General features: G+C 37.0%; 3 protein-coding genes across 3 annotated transcripts; all 3 read right to left on the bottom strand.

The window, feature by feature from the left end:
* Positions 1-1931: 1931 nt before the first annotated feature.
* Positions 1932-5834, bottom strand: LOC105190002 (cytochrome P450 9e2). Its single transcript, XM_011152471.3, has one exon. The coding sequence runs from the start codon at positions 5612-5614 to the stop codon at positions 3992-3994; it is 1623 nt and encodes a 540-aa protein (XP_011150773.1). The 5' UTR covers positions 5615-5834; the 3' UTR covers positions 1932-3991.
* Positions 5835-12875: 7041 nt separating this feature from the next.
* On the bottom strand, positions 12876-15847 carry LOC105190003 (cytochrome P450 9e2). The gene has a single exon (XM_011152472.3). The coding sequence runs from the start codon at positions 15633-15635 to the stop codon at positions 14067-14069; it is 1569 nt and encodes a 522-aa protein (XP_011150774.1). The 5' UTR covers positions 15636-15847; the 3' UTR covers positions 12876-14066.
* Positions 15848-19434: 3587 nt separating this feature from the next.
* On the bottom strand, positions 19435-21271 carry LOC105190004 (cytochrome P450 9e2). The gene has a single exon (XM_011152473.3). It carries the CDS (start codon positions 21269-21271, stop codon positions 19760-19762), a length of 1512 nt encoding a protein of 503 aa, XP_011150775.1. The 3' UTR covers positions 19435-19759.
* Between the last annotated feature and the right edge of the window lie 985 nt (positions 21272-22256).

The raw sequence follows: 22256 nt of genomic DNA on the forward strand, positions 1-22256 counted from the left end.
ATAAAGGCTGCAGGCCCCGACTATCAGTGATAAACCGATTGCGTACACCATGTTGATAGGATCTATTCTCACCTACTGTCTACACTACCGCGTGATGTTCAATCAGAATGTTCATGAGTATAAAGCAGTGAATATGGAAGCAGTTAAAATATCCGATAGGACAACAAATTTAGTTAAATGTTATTTTGTGATGCAATCGATTATGTTATCGATTAAGCGCATGTAGGTAATGCCGCACGAAATACGTAACGCAGCAACAATATCGTTGACATTGAATGACTAACTGTTCTTCATTTGCTCATATCTTCTTATACATATTTATATTTTCATGTCATTACGTACGTATGGAATAGAAAATTGTACGTGTATAATCAGCGGCAAAGAAGTCGCGTATTTGTTATGTAGTTGAACTCAAAATTCAGTTGCACACGTTAATGTAACATACTCTGATATTCAATGCAAAGTATGCGTTTTCAATATTTCATTTGTATTGTAATTTACGTATTGTAATTACACACACATACACTCATATACACTCACACACTCACACATTCACACTTACACACACACACGCGCACGCACACACACACACACACACACACACACACACACACACACACACACATATATATATATATATATATATAGAGAGAGAGAGAGAGAGAGAGAGAGAGAGAGAGAGAGAGAGAGAGAGAGAAGTGAATTAGAAAAGCAAAATAGGAAATACTTTGACATAAACACGCAAAAACAAAGTACGAGGTCTAACGTAATTGCAAGAAATTCCGGCAATGAAGAAACTGGTTTCGGAAAAAATCGATAAGTCTGAATTTTTTAGTTCTATTGGATTCTTTTAGCCTTCTCTTGGGTTTTGATATTGAAGAATTCTTCGATGCATGTGTAACCAAACTATATGCCGATTGCATACATCGTTATCGTATGATCAACTTTATAATATTCTCAAAAAATTTCGCGGACTTCCTATGGAATAACAGCCGGAACCAACTACGGCAGCATCGTAGAAACATATATTTACAATTAGCTGACTATGCTGGAAGTCGTTATCTTTTTGCCGTATACATGAAAGAGGTTTTCCAGGCGTAACGTAGACGCTGATGCCAAAGGCGTCAACACGCCAGTCACATCGTTAGTTCAGCACGTGAAAATATCCCTCGTCTTCATCACCCTCTGTTTCTCCGATAACAACGAATTTGTCGAAATCGATGATGTAGTCCGACATCAGTCAGAACATACTTTTCATTCGGCTGGACGTAAAGGCCAAGCATAGTCTGCGCCTTCCACTACCTGTTGCGGCAAAGGAAAAAAAGAGTTTTGTCAAACAACGGCTTGTGATTCCCTCCGGAAGAATCCCGCCGGACAATGATCTGGATACGTGCCGAACTCGGGCTCACCTAGTCTTATCACATACAAAACTGATAAATTTTACATAGACTGATACACTCTAATCCTCTCGGATAAAACTGCGATGATCCGAAAAAGTGACAAAATGCTTATACGCGATTTTTTCGATGGACTCTGAGTCACGCAATGTTATCAGCGGCACAGTAATGTCGTACTCACGTTCTTAGCTTCGGTGTTCATACATTTCTTTTACAAACTCGTAGACTTGATACGCAGGAACTTATACTGTGCTAACGGCCTCCTGCTGCCGCTCTGCGTAAGCTTCTTCGTACATATGAATTAACAAAAGTTGATACGTATTTATGCAACGAGAAGATAATCAGATATGTTATAACAAACATCAAGTCGCGTAGATATATGCGGTATTGTTGAAATCTGCTGGTTAATGAAATTAACGAGAACAATTTTTTGTGGGAAAAGAAAAAACATGAAATAAAATTTGATCGATATCAGACAATCTTTGGAAGGAAATCGTTTGCGGAAGAAAATTAATAATTTTTAAATTTATTTGGTTGGTTTATTATTCTTTTATTCATTCGAAATCTTGATGACATTTAACGCCTTTATATGCATGTCGGAATTTTTAGTTTTATCAAAATATGGCACATCTTGCATGTCGGAATCTACATATTACTTAACAGACATTTGTCATACCAATATTATCGATTATAATGAGAGAATCTTATATTATCGCTTGTGTTAGTAATATTAATTTAATCTAACAGATATACTCTTGGAGTCAGAAAAAGATATCTGTTTGATGCAATGTTCATTTTATGCAAGACCGTTCGCACTTGACAATACACAGGATGTGATCATAGCTCTTGTTAAATATTAAGCACGATGATGACTTCTAATTGGCAGTTGTAACGAAAGATGATACCGACTTTCCAGTCTTTACGCTTCTTGTCTTTTCTTCTGCTTCCTTGACGATAAATGATAATTGTGTTTTTATATGAAATATATGTTTCCAACGAATGACGTGTCGGATATAAACCTATTCGCAATTAGCATACATGTAAGGAAATAAGAAATAATTAAGAAGCAATATATTTGTAAGTGCCGAATATTATCTTCTCATTATATTTCATTACAGATCAGACAGCTCTTTATCTTCCTTTGGAATTTGTCCCGTCATTTGAAAATGCAATAACATGCAAAATTGACCATTTTTACACAGTTATGTCTAAGATAGTTTAACACCAGAAAGAGCGAGACAGCCAATTTGGCTTGTCACGAAATTCAAGCTGTGACTTTTTTCAACATTGCCTCCATGTGATATCCGTTTGTGACTTTTCATTATTTTTCATGTTTTTAATTTTGGTAAAAAAATTTTTCATTTATATAAGATGGTTGAATTTTTATTTAATTGTCTACCTAGAAGAATCGTTGGAGCCAATTTGGTTCCCTTACATCTGATATTGCATTCTTATATATTTTACGGGTTTATGACTTTAATTAGATAAGTAAATATTTTTATGTGTATTTATCTTCTTGTTTGCTTGAGAAACAATTATATACATACATATGTATACACAGATATGCAAATATACCATCTCGCCGTTGGCCAGTTCATATTTTTCATAATATTTGGGATTTTGCATGAATTACTTTGGATAAATGCATGGATTATATACAAGGAAGTTATATGTAAAAAAATATGAAGAAGAATCTTTTTACAAAATTTGGCGGTAAAGTTGCCTCATATGTTGCCCAAAGTCGAAAGTCTCAAAATTTTGATTCAATCAGAGAAGAAACTGAATCCGACGATGCTTCAGGCAAACGACCATTTCGTCAAATAAAAAAACTGCAAAAGGAACCACAAAGTTGGAAAATGTCATTCGTGTAAAAAATTTGTGTGCGGTAAATATACAAAGAAATTATGTACAAATGTTTCCTGTAATACATAACGGCGTTGTATTTCACGTTTAGTCTTTTACCAAAGACTAAACAAAAATCCAATATAATATAAGTAACAGTTACTTTTGTTCAATAAATTAGTGATATTATTGTTAAAACGTTAAATTTTATAATTACTTATATGTTTCGTTTCTTTCTATTTGTTACTTACGGTATGCTTGGAGCCAAATTGGCTCCTACAGTCCTTCTAGGGAAGTACAAATCAAATCCGGGCCTTTTAGAGTTAATACCTTGACATTGAAGCAATTTTCTAATATCACTGACTAGAGGAGGAAATATGATCAGAAATGTGCTTTTCGAATGAGTCTTGTTGCAATAGATAGTTCTTCATATTTCTTTTTTCCTTCATTTCTTGAAATCCATCACTCTGTCAAACGCTTATTCGATCCGATGATATATCAACGTTTTCATCAATGTTTTTTTTAATTTACAAAAAGAATAAAAGGTATCTGCTAACGTTTAGGATTCTAAATATAGACCTGAAGGACTATTTATTGCAGCAAACCACATTCCAAAAGCGCATTTCCACTTAAGACTTCGAGGATTAACTATTATAAGTGAATTTCTTTAGTTACTATTAACTTTATCATTTTTTTTGTTTTCCATCATAAATTTTTATCCGCATTTAAAACGTATGGTCTCAGATTTATTGTCAGCGTTCATCGAACCATTTACACGAATCTTCAAGGTTTTCAAATCCATGAAGATGCTCCTCTAGATCATGCGTGCCGCTTACAATGTTGACGACGACGGTGCGATGTGGGTTCTTCCGCGGCTCCACTTTCAGCCATAATTTATCTTCAGTTTTTAAAATGACATTGTGCTTGGCAAACTTGAGCGGAATTTGAGTCTTCTCGTAAGGCAAAAGGTCACACCGTGCCAGTAGGTGAAATAATAACAACTTTGCTTGCATCAGGGCAAATCGATAAGCAATGCACTTCCTAGGGCCTAAACCAAACGGCAAAAAAGCCTCCGTTTTGTCAATATGTTTCTTCTGCTCGTCAACAAACCGGTCGGGATTGAATTTCTCGGGCTCCTCGAAATATTTGGGATCATGATGAAGTCCATATATCGGGATCAAAACGTCTTGTCCCTTTTTGACTATGAAGGGTTTCGCGTTTGTTAACGTCGGCGGCAACTCGAAATCTCTCGCACATTTTCTGTCAATCAGAACAAAAGGAGGGTACATTCTCAGACTTTCCATCAGTACAGCATTTAAGTACTCCATGTCGTTGATAGCTTCATATGAAACTTGGCCATTTGTATCTTCCAGCACCTGATCAATCTCGCTCTGCAATTTTTTCTGTATGTTCTCATTGCCTGCAATCTCATGCGTGATGAAACACATTGATATTGAGCTAGTGTCGAAACCAGCAAGGAAGAAAGCAAAGGCTTGGCTGGCCATATCCTCTATCGTTAAATTTATACTGTTTTCTTTCTGGTCTCTGCTTTCCATCATCAGTTGCAGCATATCCGGTCGAACTATATTGTTCTGAATTCTGGTCTTGATGGAAGTTTCTACGAGATCCTGAAAAAAATTTCTTATCTTCTCGTTAACGAACCTCAATTTGAGTATCCGCGCTAGCCACGGGAAGCATCTGTTTATAGTCAAATTCAGGATGCTGAATTTTTTCACAAAAGTTTTATCATTTGTAAACATGTAGAAAAGATTCTTTGGATTCCGCATAGAGTTAATACTGATGCCATACGCGCAAGTGGCGATTATATCAGTGGTGTAGCGCGCAAAGATGTCTTGTGCCTCCACCATCTTCTTCTCCGGTGGCAGTTGCACTAGGAAATTGGTGAAGTCGATAGCGTAGTCAGATATTAGCTTGGACATGGTTTTCATCTTGCTAGATGTGAAAGAAGGAGACAGTATTGCTCGTATCTTTCGCCACTTGTCGCCATATAGAAAGAACAAGTTCTGGGACACGAGTGGATCCTGGTCATATTCGACAGAGGTGCGACGACCCGGGAATATGTCAAAGTACTTGATCGCGATGGACTTAATGAGATCAGGATCGCGAAGCATTATCAACGGCTTGTGAAAGTCGTATATACCAATATACTTGGCTGCAGGATACTTGTCATACGTCATTTTCACGAATTCACTTAACGTGGTTCTCCCGAAGATCAACTGTCCCATGGTACCCACCAATGGCCAAGGTCTCAAATACGGTATGTTATAATTCTTGAACAGATACAGGTTCTTGAAGAAGAAATAATAAAGGCCGCAGGCCCCGGCTATCAGTGACAAGCCGATCGCGTACACCATGTCGATTGGATCTGTTCTCACTGAACTATCTATACAATACTGCGTGATGTTCAATCGAAATATGTTCGTGAGTATAAAGCTACGAGTTTGAAAGCAATTAAAGTCTCCAATAAAACAGCAAACTTAGTTAAATGTTCTTTTATGATGCAATCGACTAAGTTCAAGTAGGTAATACAGCACGAAATATGTAACGCAGCAACAACGTCGTTGACAGTGGATGGCCAACTACTTTTTGTTTGCCCATATCTTGTTATATATATATATATATGTGTATGTATATCTTCATGTCATTACTTATGGATTAGAAAATTGCATAAGCACCGGAGATTATATCGCGTATTTGTTACTCTGTTCACTTAAAATTCAGTTGCACTTGTTTGTATGTAACATACTACGATATTCAGCTATGCAAAGTATGTGTTTTCGCTATTTCATGTTTTGTAATATACCCACAAACACACACACATACGACTCAGTAAACTCTAAGGATATATTAGGAAAATGTTTTTACATAGAAATGCAAAAACGAGATACAAAGTCTAACGTGACAGCAATGAATAACTTGTTTCGGAGAAAAGTCGATATGTCTGAATTTTTTAGTTCTATTTAGTTTATTCTTTTAGTTTTATTTAGTTTTATTCTTTTAGCTTTGTCTTAGTGTTTGATCCTGTAGAATCTTTCGATATATGTATAGCCGAACTATTTGTCAGAAAAGTCATGACGCACCTTTACAACAGATGACCCTAGTTTATTTTTGGAAGTACTAGAGTAATTCGCATTTATGTTATTGCTATGTAATTTGACAGCTGACAGTTCTAGCTCCATTCTAAAAAAATTGAGCGATTTGGTTGAGTTTCGGAGATTTTACAACAAGTTGAAGGAAGACTAAACTGTGCATTTTCGCCATATTTTACTGTTTTACTTCTGTAAAGAAAAATACGCGCGTCAAGCTTGTGAAAAGTTGCGTAAAGTTTACTGTAACAATGCTCTACAAGAACGTTAGTACCAACGATGGTTCGCGAAATTCTGTGCTGATGATTTTGATCTCAACGACGCTCATCGGTTAGGGAAGCCCACCGAGGTTGATGACGACAAAATAAAGGCATTGATCGAGTCAAACACGTTACACGACACGAGAGATTGCAGAAACATTAAACATCCATCATTCAAGCGTTCACGACTACTTGAAGAAGCTGGGATATGTAAGCAAGCTTGATATTTGGGTTCCTCATGAACTCACAGAAGTTCATTTGACGGCGCGTATAAACATCTGCAATATGCTTATTAAACGTGAGGAAAACGATTCTTTTTTGTAACGAATGATAACTGGTGATGAGAAGTGGATTGTTTACAACAATGGAGCGCAAACGGTCTTGGTCCCAACGTGATGATTCGCCTCAAACATTGAAAGTAGATATTCATCAGAGATAGGTTATGCTCTCAGTGTGGCGGGATTTTAAAGGTGTCGTGTTTTTCAAGTTCCTACCAAGGAACCAAATAATCAATTCGAATGTGCAGTGTTGGCAATTGGACAGTTTGGGCGAATCCATCATCCAGAAACGTCCAGAGCTCGTTAACCGTAAAAGAGTTGTGTTCCACCACGATAACGCGAGACCATACACGAATTTTGATCACCCGTCAAAAATTATTGGAGCTTGGATTGAATGTGTTACCATACCCATCATACTCGCTTGACCTTGCACCGTCAGATTTTCACTTGTTTCGCTCTTTTCAAAACTCCTTGCGTGGTATAACGTTAAATTCAAATGAGGCTGTAAATCAGCATCTTATTCAGTTTTTCGATAAAGATAAGTCCTTTTATGAACGAGGAATTATGAAGCTCACTGAAAGATGGCAAAAGGTCATCGAACAAAACGGTCAATATATCATTGATTGATCTTTGTTCTTTATATAAATAAATTATCTTTGAAAAACATAGAAAGAATACGTCATGACTTTTCCGATAATCCAATATATGCCGTTTGCATGCATCATTATTGGATGGTGATCTCCGCAAGATTCTAAAAAGATTTCGGGAACTTCCTACGGAATAACAGTCGGAACATTTGTGTTAATTATAGCAGCATCATGAAAACGTACATTTACAATTAACTGACGGTGCTGGAAGGCGTTATCTTTTTGCTGTTTTTTGCCGTAAAAGAGGTTTTCCAGTAGAATCGACACTGATGCCGAAGGCGTCAACAGGAGCCAATCGCATCGTTAGTGCAGTGCATGAATGTCTCTTGTCTTCATTACTATTTGCTTCTCCGGCAACGATGAATTTGTCGAAATCGGCGACGTAGTTCGACATGAGTCTGAACATAATTTTCATTCGGCTGGATACAAAGGCTAATTTCAGCATGGTCTATGCCTTCCGCTATCTGTTGCCACGAAAGATAAAAAGAGTTTTATTACAGCGGCTTCTGATTCCCCCGGAAGAATCTGCAATGATCAAAATACATGCCGAACTCGGAATCACGGAGTCACGTCTTATCATATGCAAAACTGATAAATTCATAGCTATGTCTATAGTAGTTTAATATCTTAACATTGAAAAAATTTTCTAATATCACTGAGTCAAAGTACTAGCGATTATAGGTGAACTGTCTTTATTATTATTTTTCATTTATTTATTTTAGTGTTAAATTTTTATTTATATCCATAGGATATGGATTTAGTTTTTCATTTATTGTCAGTATTCCCCGAATCGTTTATATATGAATATAACAAACGCTGTTAATAGTAGTCACTTTCTTATCATATTCGTAGAAGAAATTCTTTTGGTTTTGCATGGAGTCGACGCTGACGCCGAAGATGCAGATGACAACATGTCGTTCGTGTAAAGCTGTCTTTTGTTTCCTTCACCTTCTGCTCTGCTGGCAACTGCGCTATGAATTTAACAAAGTCCGCTGCATATTCCGACATGAGCTTAAACATGACTTTCATTTTACTTGACGTAAAGGCCGGACTCAGCATGCTCCGCATTTCACGCCTATCTCCGCGAAGAGAGAACAAATTCTTGGAAAAGAGCGGATCTTGGTCATTTTGGACAAAGCTGCGATGATCCAAGAATATGTCAAAGTGTTTGACCGTGATGGACCTGATGAACTCGAGGTCGTGCAGCAGCACCACCAGATTCGTCAATTCATATAATACATACCAATGTACTTGGCCTCAAGATGCATATCGTACAGCTCTTCCACAAGCTCGGTTAATGACTTCAGACATATGAACGTTTGTTTTGAACGATATAAGTGAACTTTACTAGTTACTATTAACTTTATCATTTTTTTGTTTTCCGTTATAAATTTTTATCCACATCTGGAGAATTCTTCGTTTCGTTTCTTATTTATTGTCAATTCATCAAATCATTTACATCTGAATCTTCAAGGTTTTCAAGTTTAGATCTCACGTGCAATTTGCGGGCGTTGACAACGACGGTGCGATGTAGGTTTTTTCACGGCTTCACTTTCAGCTATAATTTACCTTCGGTGCCTAGAAAGATATTGTACTTAGCAAACTTCAGCGGACTCTGATTCGTCTCGCAAGGCAAAAGGTCATACCGTGCCAGTACGTGGAACAATAACGACTTCATCTGCATCAGAGCAAATTGGCAAGCAATGCACTTCCTAGAGCCTAAACCAAACGGTAGAAAAGCCCTCATTTTGTCAATATGTCTCTTCTGCTCGCCAAGGAACCGGTCCGGATTGAATTTATCCGGCTCCTTAAAGACTTTAGGATCATAATGAAGTCCATACACCGAGATCAAAACGCCTTGTCCCCTTTTCACTGTGAATGGCTTCGCGCCTGTTAATATCGGTGGCAGCTCGAACTCCATCAAACACACTCTGTCAATCAGAACAGCCGCAGGGTACATTCTGAGACTTTCCTTCAGCACAGCGCCCAGATACTCCATGTTGATCGTTTCATACGATACTTGCCCGTTTCTATCCTTCAGCACCTAATCAATCTCATTCTGCAGTTTTCTCTGTACATTCTTGTTCTCTGCAATCTCGTCTGTAGCGATACACATTAATGTCGAGCTACTTTCGAAACCAAGAGGAAAGCAAAGGTTTGGCTGGCCATATCCTCCTTCGTTAAATTTATGCTATTACCTTTCTCGTTTCTGCTTTTCATCATCAGTTTCAACATATCCAGCTAAACTATACTGTTTTGAATTCTGATTTTAATGGAAGTTTCAACGAGGTTCTGAAAAAATTGTCTCATCTTCTCAGCAACGAACTTCAATTTGAGTATCCGCCCTAGCCACGAAAAGCATCTACAATATTTATGACCAAATTCAGAACGTTCGGCGTCTTCAAAAAAGTTTTATCATTTACGAACATGTAGAAAAAATTCTTTGGATTCCGCATAGAGTTAACATTAATGCTATACGCGCAAGTGGCCATTACGTCGGTAGTGTGTAACGCTTAAAGACGTCCTTGGCCTCCATCACTCTCTTCTCCGGTGGGAGTTGCACCAGGAAATTGGTAAAGTCGACAGCGTAGTTAGATATTAACTTAAACCTAATTTTCATCTTGCTAGATGTGAAAGACGAAGACAATATTGACCATATGTTCCGCCACTTGTCGCCATATAGAAAGAACAAGTTCTGGGATACGAGTGGATCCTGATCATTTTCGATAGAGATGCGACGACTCGGGAATACGTCAAAGTGCTTGATCACGATGGACTTTATGAGTTTAGGGTCACGTAGCATTATTACTAGGTCGAGCATATCGTATATACTGATATACTTGGCTTCAGGATACTTGTCATACATTATTTTCAGGAATTCACAGAACGATTTCTTGCCAAAGACCACCTGTCCTATGTTGCCCACCAGTGGCTAAGATCTCACGTGCGGTATAATTCTTGAACAGGTACAAGTTCTTGAACAAGAAGTAACAAAGGCCGAAAATTCCGACTATTAGTAACAAGCCAATCGCATATATCATCGATCGGATCTGTTCTCAATGAACTAGATATAATACCGTGTGATATTCAAACGAAATTTGTTTGCGACTATAAAGCTACGAGTATGGAAGCAAGTATGGAAGTCTCCAATAAACCGATAAACTTAGTTAAATGTTCTTTTATGCAATTGACTAAGCGCAAGTAAGGCAGCATAAAATAGGTAACAACGTTGTTGACAGTGAATGGCTAACTGCTCTTCGTGCTTTGCCCATATCTTGTTCTATATATAAGGTGCTAAATTTCAAACGTAACAGGTAAAAACTCTGAAAAACTATGAAAGATATTAAAAAAAGCTAAAACATGTGTTCCATGATTTCGAAGGGGAAAGAGAATAGCATTATCAATTTTTTATTTGGAGAGCATTTTCAAGGTCAGTTGAACTTAATTTTTTTAAATAGAAAGCCCAATTTTTTATTATATCTTTTTTTTCTACCAATTAATTTTAACAACTTTTGTCTGAAACATTTTTTTATTTGCCTAATATATTTTGAAACATTTAAGGAAAACTTGGTAATTTTTTCAACATTTAACCTACGATATCTCGATAACTATTCGCCGAAAGAGAAAATAGTATTAGACTTTTTTACTTTCTTTACTATCAAGAATATATTATTGTAATATTATAATAGTGCCCTTTAGGGCAATATTATAATAGTGCCCTAACTTTTGTTAATTTGATAATTTTGAAATTTCCGAAGATCGATGAGTTAGCGAGATATCGTAAGTTAAGTGTTGAAAAAGTTACCAAGTTTTCCTTAAATGTTTCAAAATATATTAGGCAAATAAAAAAATGTTTCGGACAAAAGTTGTTAAAATTAATTGGTAGAAAAAGAAGATATAATAAAAAATTGGACTTTCTATTTAAAAAAATTAAGTTGATTTTCAACTGACCTTGAAAATGCCCTCTGAATAAAAAACTGATAATGCCATTTTCTTTTCCCTTCGAAATCATGGAACACGTGTTTTAGCTTTTTTAATATCTTTCATAGTTTCCGAAGTTTTTTACTTGCTACCTGTTTGAAATTTAGTACCCGGTATATATATTTCTTTTTTCATGTCATTACGTATGGAATAGAAAATTAGACGTGTACGGTAAACAGCGAAGATTATATATTTATTATGCTGTTCACTTAAAATTCAGTTGCACACGTTAATGTAAGATACTGTGATATTTGCCTATGCAAAGTACGCGTTTTTACTGTTTTATTTATTTTGTAATACAGGGACACATAGGCACACACACATACACACATACATAGTTCAGTGAATTCTAAGTAGAGATTAGGAAAGACTTTTACATAAAAACGCAAAAATAAAATACGAGGTCTAACATGACAGCAAGAAACTTAGGCAATAAATAGACTGGTTTTAGAGAAAAGTCGATAAGTCTGAATTGTTTAATTCTATTTAGTTTATTCTTTTAGCCCTGTCTTGTTGTTTGATCCTGAAGAATTTTTCGACTTATGTATATCCAAAGTATATGCCGTTTGCATGCATTGTTATCGCATGACGATCTCCACAAGATTTTAAAAAAATTTTGCTATCTTTCTACAGAATAATAGTAGGAACAGTCGTGCCAGCTGCGACAGCATCGTGGAAATGTACATTTACCATTAGCTGACGGTGCTAGAGGTCGTTATCTTTCTGCCATACATATAGTAGAAGAGGCGTAGAGTCGACGCTGATATCAAAAGCGCAAGTGACAATTATGTCGTTGATGTAGCGCGTGTAAAACTGTCGTTTTACACATCTCTGTTCTGCTAGCAACTGCGTTGTTAATTCAGTAAAATCTACTGCATAGTCCGATATGAACTTGAACATATTTTTCATCTTGCTGGACGTGAAGGCCGGACGCAGCGTGGTTCGCACCTCGCGTTACTTATCGCTACAGAGCGAGAATAAGTTTTTACCGAACAACAGTTCCTGATTATATCGAATTATGATGGTTATGTAAACATTCAGTGAATCGTAATAATAAAACAAAAGATAATCTTTCGTGAAAAATAAAATCAAAAGACTAGATACAACGTAAGTATTATCTATTTACATAAGACCTATAGAAATCAGATTTCAGGAAAAAAAATATAATTGTGTAAAAATTGTATATCTTGATTTATTTTTACCCTAAAATCAGATTGGTGACATTTGATGTCCGAAGTTGTCAGAATCCGATAAAATCTCATAATCAACAGTCTCTTGATGGAAATATAAAATTTGGCCGATGCAAAATAACGTTTGGAAGGAAATGATTTGCGGAGGGAAATTCATATTTTTTTATTTATTCTTTTGGTTTATAATTCCTTTATTCATTCGAAATCTCAATAACATTTAAAAACTTTATGTATGTGTCGCATTTTTTATTTCAACAAAATATTGCACACCGTGTATGTTGGAATCTATGTATTACTCAACAGACTTTTGTCATATCTATATTTTCGGTGGTAAAGCGAGAATCTTATATTATTACTCGTGTTAATAATATTAATTTAATATAGCAAATATATTCTTTGTATCAGGGAAAGATATCTGTTTGATGTAAATGAACGTCAGTGTTCAATTAATACAGGACAATTCGCAAACTTGACCCAATGGTCGGGATGTGATCATAGCTTCTTTTAAAGCTTGTATTAAAGGATGCATGTATAATGATAAATTCTAATTGGTAGTTGTGAGGGAAGGTGGCACCGGCTTTCCAGTCCAGATGCTTCTTGTCTTTTTTACTGCTTTCTTATAGATGATAGATGATAATTGTGTTTTTACAAGAAATATCTATTTTTGTCGCGAGATATGCTGTGCAAGTTGTAACGAATAACATGTCGGATGTAAATTTGTTCGTAATTAGCATACATATAAGAAAATAAGAAATAATTAAGAAGCAATACATTTGTAAGTGCCAAATATTATCTCTTCATTATATTTCATTACAGATTAGATAGCACTTTATCTTCCTTTGATATTCGTTCTGTTATTTGAAAACGCAATAACGTGCAAAATTGATAAATTCTACAGAACCATGTCTAAAATAGTTTGATACCTTGACGTTGAAGCAATTTTCTAATACTTTTGACCAGGAGAGGACCAGAAGTGCGATAACAAATGCGCTTTTGGAAAGCGATTTGTTGCAATAGATATTCCTTTATGTTCCTTTTTTCTTCTTTTCTTGAAATCTATTGCGGTGTCAAGCGGTTATTTGATCTGATGACACATCAACGTTTTCAAATTCCTTTTTTTTTTAATTTACGAAAAGAATAAAAGATATCTAAAGCTAATGTTTGGGATGCTAAATATACAGTTGAGGGAATATCTATTGCAGCAAACCACATTCTAAAGGCTCATTTCCACTTCTTTATCCTTTCTTTGAGACTTCGAGAATTAGCGATTATAAATGAACTTCTTTAGTTACCATTAACTTTATCATTTTTTTGTTTTCCGTTATAAATTTTTAGGGGTACGTCTAGGGTATAAATATTGTTTCTCATTTATTGTCAACATTCACCGAACTACTGACGTTGACGACGACGGTGCGATGTGGGTTCTCTCGCGGCTTCACTTTCAGCCATAATTTACTTTCGGTGCCTAGAAAGATATTGTGCTTAGCAAACTTCAGCGGAATCTGATTCTTTTCGCAAGGCAAAAGATCACACCGTGCCAGTAGGTGGAACAATAACAACTTTATCTCCATCAGAGCAAATCGATAACCAATACACTTTCTGGGACCTATACCAAACGGCAAAAAAGCTCCCGTTTTGTCAATATATCTCTTCTGCTCACCAATAAATCGGTCGGGATTGAATTTATCCGGCTCTTCAAAATATTTGGGATCATAATGAAGTCCATATATTGGGATCAAAATGCCTTGTCCCTTTTTCATTGTGAAGGGTTTTGCACCTGTTAATGTCGGCGGCAGCTCAAACTCCGTCAAACATATTCTGTCAATCACCATAACGACAGGATACATCCTGAGAGCTTCGTTCAGCACAGCACCCAGATATTCCATGTCGTTGATCTCTTCGTACGATACTTGGCAGTTTGTATTCTCCAGTACGTGGTCAATCTCATTCTGCAATTTTCTCTGTACGTCTTCATTCTCTGCAATCTTGTGCGTGGCGAAACACATTAATGTCGAGCTAGTTTCGAAACCAGCGAGGAAAAAAGCGAAGACTTGGCTGACCATGTCCTCCATTGTTAAATTTAAGCTATTATTTTCTCGGTCTCTGCTCTCCATCATTAGATGCAGCATATCTGGCCGAACTATATTGTTTTCGATCCTGGTTCTGATAGAGATTTCAACGATGTTCTGAAAAAATTTTCCCATCTTCTCGTTAACGAACTTGAATTTGAGTATCCGCCCTAGCCACGGAAAGCATCTATTTATAGTCAAATGCAGGACGTTTAACGTCTTCAAAAAAGTTTTATCATTTGCGAATATGTAGAAAAGATTGTTTGGATTTCGCATAGAGTTAATACTGATGCCATACGCGCAAGTGGCGATTATGTCGGTGGTATAGCGCTTAAAGACGTCCTTGGCCTCCATCACCCTCTTTTCTGGTGGCAGTTGCACCACGAAATTGGTGAAATCTTCAGCGTAGTCAGATATTAAGTTGAACATAGTTTTCATCTTGCTAGATGTGAAAGACGGAGACAGTATTGATCGTATATTTCGCCACTTATCGCCACGTAGAAGGAACAAATTCTGGGATGCGAGCGGATCCTGATCATATTGGATGAAGTTACGATGATCCGAGAATATGTCAAAGTGCTTGATTGCGATGGACTTAATGAGTTCAATGTCACGTAGCATTATCACTGGTTCGAAGATGTCGTATATACCGATATACTTGGCTCCAGGATACTTGTCATACATTATTTTCACGAATTCATTTAACGATTTCTTACCGAAGATCACCTGTCCCATGTTGCCCACTAGTGGCCAAGGTTTCAAATATGGTATGCTATAATTCTTGAACAGATACAGATCCTTAAAGAAGAAATAATAAAGGCCGAAGGCACCGATTATCAGTGACAAGCCGATAGCGTACATCATGTCGATCGGATGTGTTCTCACTAAACTGGATATAATACCGCGTGATGTTCAATCAGAATGTGTTCGCGAGTATAAACCAGTAAGTATGAAAGCAAGTAAATCTCCAAGAAAACGGTAAACTTAATTAAATGTTCTTTTATGATGCAATCGACTAGGCGCAAATAAGTAATGCACCACGAAGTAGGTAACGCAGCAACGTCGTTAACAGTAAATGGCCAACTGCTCTTCGTTTGTCCATATCTTGTTATATATATATATATTTTTTTGTTTTGTTTTCATGTCATTGCGTATGGAATAGAAAATTATACGTGTATAATTAGCAGCGAAGATTATTTCGCGCATTTGTTGTGTACTCAAAATTCAGTTGCACACGTTAATGTAACACACTGTAATATTCGCCTATGCAAAGTACGTTTTCACTATTTTATTTATTTTGCACTACATACCCACATACACACATACACAGTTTAATGAATTCCAAGGGTATAGTTGGAAAGTCTTTTACATAAAAATGCAAAAACAAGATACGAGGTCTAACGTGACAGCAGGAAACTACGATAATAAATAAACTGGTATCGGAGAAAAGTCGATAAGTCTGAATTTTTAATACTATTTAGTTTATTCTTTCAGCCCTGTCTTAGTGTTTGATCTTACCAGGTATGTAAATATGAAACCGGAATTTTTGTATAGAAAATACACGTTTATTGTATGAAAATAATAAAAAATATTTCATTCGAAGTATTGCCCATCGCTAGCTATACATTTTTCCCACCTGTCTGACAATGTGTGGATGCCACGCCAAAAAAACTGTTACTCTTTTGAGGCAAACCAGTCATCGAGCCATTTTCGTACATTTTCGTAAGAAGTGAAGCTGCTCAGCAAGTGCGTGTCCCATCGATGCAAATAAGTAGTAATCGGACGGAGCCAAGTCTGGTGAATAAGCCGCATGCGAAAGTATTTCCCAACTAAACGTCTCAATCGTTTCCTTGACCAGTTTTGCTGTGTGTGATGGTGCATTATCATGAAGCAAAATCACTTTGTGTTGCCTTTTCTGATATTCTGGTCGTTTTTCACTCAAAGTTTGATTCAAATAGATCATTTGTTCTCGGTAGCATTCAGTATTAACGGTTTCGCCAGGTTTTAGCAGCTCATAATAAATCACACCCTTCTGATTCCACCAAACACAGAGCATTGTCTTCCGTCCAGCGATTTGGCCTTACAGTTGATGTCAATGGTTCGCCTGGAGTTACCCATGATCTTTTACTCTTAGGATTCTCTAAATATATCCACTTTTCATCGCCAGTCACAATTCGATGGAGAAATGACTTTCTTTTGTACCTGGCGAGCAGCATTTCGCAAGTGGTTTTTCGGTTTTCCTGCTGTCTTTCATTCAGTTCATGTGGAACCCATTTTCCCATCTTCTGGATCTTTCCCATGGCTTTCAAACGTATGGAGACGGCTTCTCGTGTCACATTTAATTGATCCGCGACTTGCTGTTGCGTTTGAGCGTCATCCTCATCCAACAATACTTGCAATTCGCTGCCTTCAAACTTTTTCGATGGTCTTCCACGTTCTTCGTTTTTCATGTCAAAATCGCCACGTTTGAATTTTTTAAACCATTCAAAGCACTGTAATTTACCAACAGCATGCTCACCGTAAGCTTCGACAAGCATTCGATGCGATTCTGCAGCAGTTTTCTTCAAATGGTAACAGAAAATCAATGCTGTCCGCAAATCGTAGCTTCCGGGCACAAAATTCGACATGTTCAACGCTATTACAAACTATGCTATTGTATGAAACTTGTATTGTTGTGAGTTGAAAATCTTTGTCAAATGTCAGCAAATTGAAATGGCGCCAATGACCGGTTTGACGGTAACTATTATACATTGACAGCTAGGGCCATCTATGGGCAAATTCTAGCTTCATATTTACAGACCTGGTAAAGAATTTTTCGATGTATGTATAACCCATATAGCACGTAATATTACGTAATATTATAGAAATATTGTAATAATATTGCAATATTACTATAATATTTCTATAATATTACGTAATATTACGTGCTATGGGAACCATTGCACGAATTGTTATCACGTGATGATTTCCACAAGATTCTGAAAAAATTTCGCGATCTTCCTACGGAATAACAGTTGGAACAGCCGTGCCAGGAGCGGCAGTATTGTGGAAACATACATTTACAATTAGATGACGATGCTGGAAGTCGTTATCTTTTTGCTGTATACGTAGAAAAGGTTTACCAGGCGTAACATGTTAGAATCGGCGCTGATGCTAAAAGTGCAAATGACAATCACCTCGTTGATGTAGCAAGTAAAACTGTCTTTTATCTTTATCACCCTCTGCTCTGCTGGCAACTACGCCAAAAATTTAGCAAAATCCAACATAGGTCGACATGAGCTTGAACATGTTCTTCATCTTGTTGGACGTGAAGGGCAGACCCAGTGTGGTTTATATCTCACGTCACCTATCATCGCAGAGCGAAAACAAGTTTTTATTGAACAACTTCCTAATTCTCCCAGATAAAACTGCGATGATCCGAAGAAATGTCGAAATGCTTCTACGCGATTTTCTCGATGGACTCTGAGTCACGCAATATTATCAACAGCACAGTAATGTCGTACTCACCTGTGTTTTTAGCTTCAGTGTTCATACATTTCCTTCACGAACTCGACCGTAGATTTGATACGCAGGAACATCGTTCCCATGATACCCATTAGCGGCAGTGGCCTTAGGTGTGGTATACCATGTTTTGAACTACGTCAGGTCCTTCAAGAGGAAGTAATAGAGGCCTAAGTCTCCGACTATCAGTGACAATCATATACACCATATAGATGGAATTTGTTTTTACTGAGCTGGAGGCTATGAATGGCGTTCTGTAGGTATATTAATGCGCATAAATCTGTGAATTTGGAATCACCCATGTGTTTACGCAACTTACATAATTCTGAATGTCGTTTCATGTACTGATTAATCGCAAGAAGAGAATCAAGCAAGTTACTTGAGTGCCACTGACACTCAACGGGCGACTGCTTATGCTCGGCGCATTGTTGCTGGTAAATGACTCATTGAGTCATCACTTATATATATAATTGGTGTTATTTTGGGATACACGATAGTAAATATTGTATAAAATATCTCTAATACGTTGACACACATGAAATGCATGAGTTGGTGAGATTTGTAGCTGCAGTTATCTATATAATTTTTGTATTATCATTGTCTCGTTTTCTCGATAACTTATGTAGTGAGTCGTAATAATAGACCAAAAGATAATTTCTCGTGAAAAATAAGATCAAAAGACGAGATATAACGTAATCAACTATTATCTATTTACATCAGATTCAAAGGGATCAAGCTTCAGGAAGAAAAGTATAATTGGTGTAAAATGTGTAAAAGTTATGTTTTGTTTTATTTTTACTCTTATATGAAACTGGTGACATTTGATGATTTTTTAATGTGTATATATCTTTTATTTATCTGAAATAGGATTATTTATCCTGTTGTACTATGCGATCTATATTTTAATTAAAGAATATCACAATATCAATGTTATTTTCTGTAAAATGATAACCTTCATATTTTATCCTTTTTAAATTGAATATTATTTTAATTTCATATATATATTGCCTCCCAGTTCGAGCAAAACTATGACTTCAGTTTTTAGACATATGTCTTTGTTGTTCTGCATATTATATGATATATATACATTGTATGAAATTTTACAACTATTCAATGTATAAAAACTACAATATTGTTTTACAATGTGAATGTATGATTCTCGTTGATTCAAAAACTATTATTTTATTACCTACAAACGATACAGCTGTCTAGATGGAAAGATTGAGAGAAATAAGCAGAAACATAGAAAATAATTTCTGTATGTCCGACCGTCTGATCGTCGAAATATATGCATAATTATCTTTGCATTTATTATTATTATTTATTCATTATAGTTATATCATTGTTTATCCATTATGAATATTATTTCGTCTAAATTATTAATGTTCTTAGTACTTGTTACAAATGAATTTTCATGACTCGGCAGGCCATCGAACGTTTTTCTACGCGCCTCACGCGCTCTTCGTAATATTAACAGCGTTAGTGTGTCATGGTTTCTTTCTCGGCATTGCTCTCAGCCAGAAACCACCTTTAGGCTTCATAATGAAACCAAGCTTTTCTAACTCCAATGGAATCGGCGTCTTCTCGCATGGTAGTAGGTCACACTGTGCCAGTAGATGGAAAAGTAATATTTTCGTCTCTAACAAAGCAAATCGATTGCCAATGCACATTCTGGGGCCCAAACCGAACGGCAGATATACCCCAGTATTAAGGGTGTGTTTCTTCTGCTCGCCGACAAACCTGTCAGGATTAAACTTTTCCGGGTCTTTGAAGTACTTGGGGTCATGATGAAGCCCGTATACTGGTACCCACACGGATTGTCCCTTCTTTAAGATGAATGGTTTCGCACCTGTTACCGTCGGCGGCAGCTCGAAATCCTTTATACATTCTCTGTCCCACATAATAGCGAGTGGATACATCCTGAGAGTTTCATTTACTACAGCGTCCAGGTACTCCATGTTGTTGATCGTTTCATAAGACACTTGACCGTTTGTTTCCTCCAGCACCTGGTCGATCTCACTTTGCAGTCTCTTATACACGTCATCGTTCACCGCGATCTCATGCGCAGCAAAACACATTAATGTCGAGGTGTTGTCGAAGCCAGCCAAGAAAAAGATGAAGGCCTGACTGGTCATGTCATCGATCGTCAGGTCCTGCCTACCTTCTTTCTTACCCCTACTTTCCATCATCAGCTGCAACATGTCCGGTCGGGTAATACCTTGCTCGTCCCTAGTCTTAATAGTGATCTCCACGAGATCTCTAAAGAACTTCGCCATCTCTTTGCGAATTAATTTCAATTTTAAGAGCTTCGCTAGCCGAGGCAGGGTCTTGAATATATAAAACTTGAAGAAGACAATGATGCTGAATAAAGTCACCTCCTTTCCGTATAGGTAGAAGAGATTGTTGGGATCTCGCATAGAGTCGACGCTGACGCCGAAGGCGCAAGTAGCTATCACATCATTGGTGTAACGTGCAAAATATTCTTTCATATCCAATATCTTCTGCTCCTCCGGCAATTGCGCCACATATTTGGCGAAGTCGGCTGCACAGTGCGACATGAGCTTGAACATGACCTTCATCTTACTTGAGGTAAAGGTCGGGCTCAGCATACTTCGCACCTCACGCCATCTATCGTCGCGAAGAAAGAACAAATTCTTGGAAAAGAGCGGATCATCCTGGATGAAGCTACGATGATTCGGGAACGTGTCAAAATGCTTGAGCGCGATGGACTTGATGAGCTCAGGATCGCGCAGTAACACCACCGGACTCGTCATTTCGTACATACCGGTATACTTGGCCTCAGGATGCACATCGTACAGCTCTTTCACAAGTTCGGCTAGCGACTTCTGACGCAAGAATGTTGATCCCATGTTGCCCACTAACGGCAGAGGTTTCATATGCGGTATACCATTCTTCTTGAAGAGGTCAAGGTCCTTGAAGAGGAAGTAATAGAGGCCCAAGGCGCCGGCTATTAAAGATAGTGCGATCACGTATACCATATTGATCCGATCTTCTCAGTGAACTGTACACATTTCACTTTTCACGACTTTTCCTCTTGGTTTATCAACGTCGAAGTGGGAATTAGAATATTCGATATTAAGTGCTGATTTCGACTGGTAGTTAAGCGGGTAAAATGGAATAAATCAACAAGTATAACGATATGCCGTTGGCACTCAGTGGTCGACTGCTACCACACTGCGCAAGCGTCTTCGTATATACGAGTTAACGAGAGTCGTTATATACCTTACGCAACGAGAAGTTAATCGGATACATTATAGCCAAGATCACGTCGTATGTAGGTGTTTGAATATTGCTGCTGAAGTCTGTTACGAAAATTGATGAAATATGCTGTTGTACTGGTCTATGCGGAATTTACATTGCTATTATCTAACTTAACAAAATTTATGAAGTCCGATAAAATCTCAACGGGAACAATCTTTCATGGAAAAGGACGAAAATATGAGATAAAACCTAGCCGATGCAAGACAACGTTTGGAAGGAAATGATTTGCGGAGGAAAATTCATATTTTTTTATTTATTCTTTTGGTTTATTATTCCTTTATTCATCCGAAGTCTTGGTGACATTTAAAGACTTTGCATGCAAGATATGCATGTCGCATTTTTAGTTTTAACAAAATACTGCATTTCTTTTATGTCGAAATCTATATTACTCGACAGACATTCGTCATATTTATATTAACAGTTTTAATCCATGTTAACAGTTTTAAATCCATGATCTTATATTATCACTCGTCTTAGTAATATTAATTTAAACTAGTAGATATGTAGATAGTAGATTATATCAGAGAAAGATATCTGTTTGATTCAAATGAACGTCAACCTTCAGTTAATACAGGACAGTCCATAAACTTGATCTAATGGTTGGGATGTGATCATAGCTTCTATTAAATGCGATGTACCGTGATGACTTCTAATTGGTAGTCGTAACGGAAGGAGACACCGGCTTTCCACTCTTTACGCTTC

Source organism: Harpegnathos saltator, unplaced genomic scaffold, assembly GCF_003227715.2.
Source record: "Harpegnathos saltator strain DR-91 unplaced genomic scaffold, Hsal_v8.6 scaffold41, whole genome shotgun sequence".
Taxonomy (NCBI): Eukaryota; Metazoa; Arthropoda; class Insecta; order Hymenoptera; family Formicidae; genus Harpegnathos; species Harpegnathos saltator.

What these genes read in the sequence shown, in the direction of transcription:
- LOC105190002 (XM_011152471.3), bottom strand. Translation starts at nt 5,614, where the DNA reads ATGGTGTACGCGATCGGCTTGTCACTGATAGCCGGGGCCTGCGGCCTT.
- LOC105190003 (XM_011152472.3), bottom strand. Translation starts at nt 15,635, where the DNA reads ATGATGTACGCTATCGGCTTGTCACTGATAATCGGTGCCTTCGGCCTT.
- LOC105190004 (XM_011152473.3), bottom strand. Translation starts at nt 21,271, where the DNA reads ATGGTATACGTGATCGCACTATCTTTAATAGCCGGCGCCTTGGGCCTC.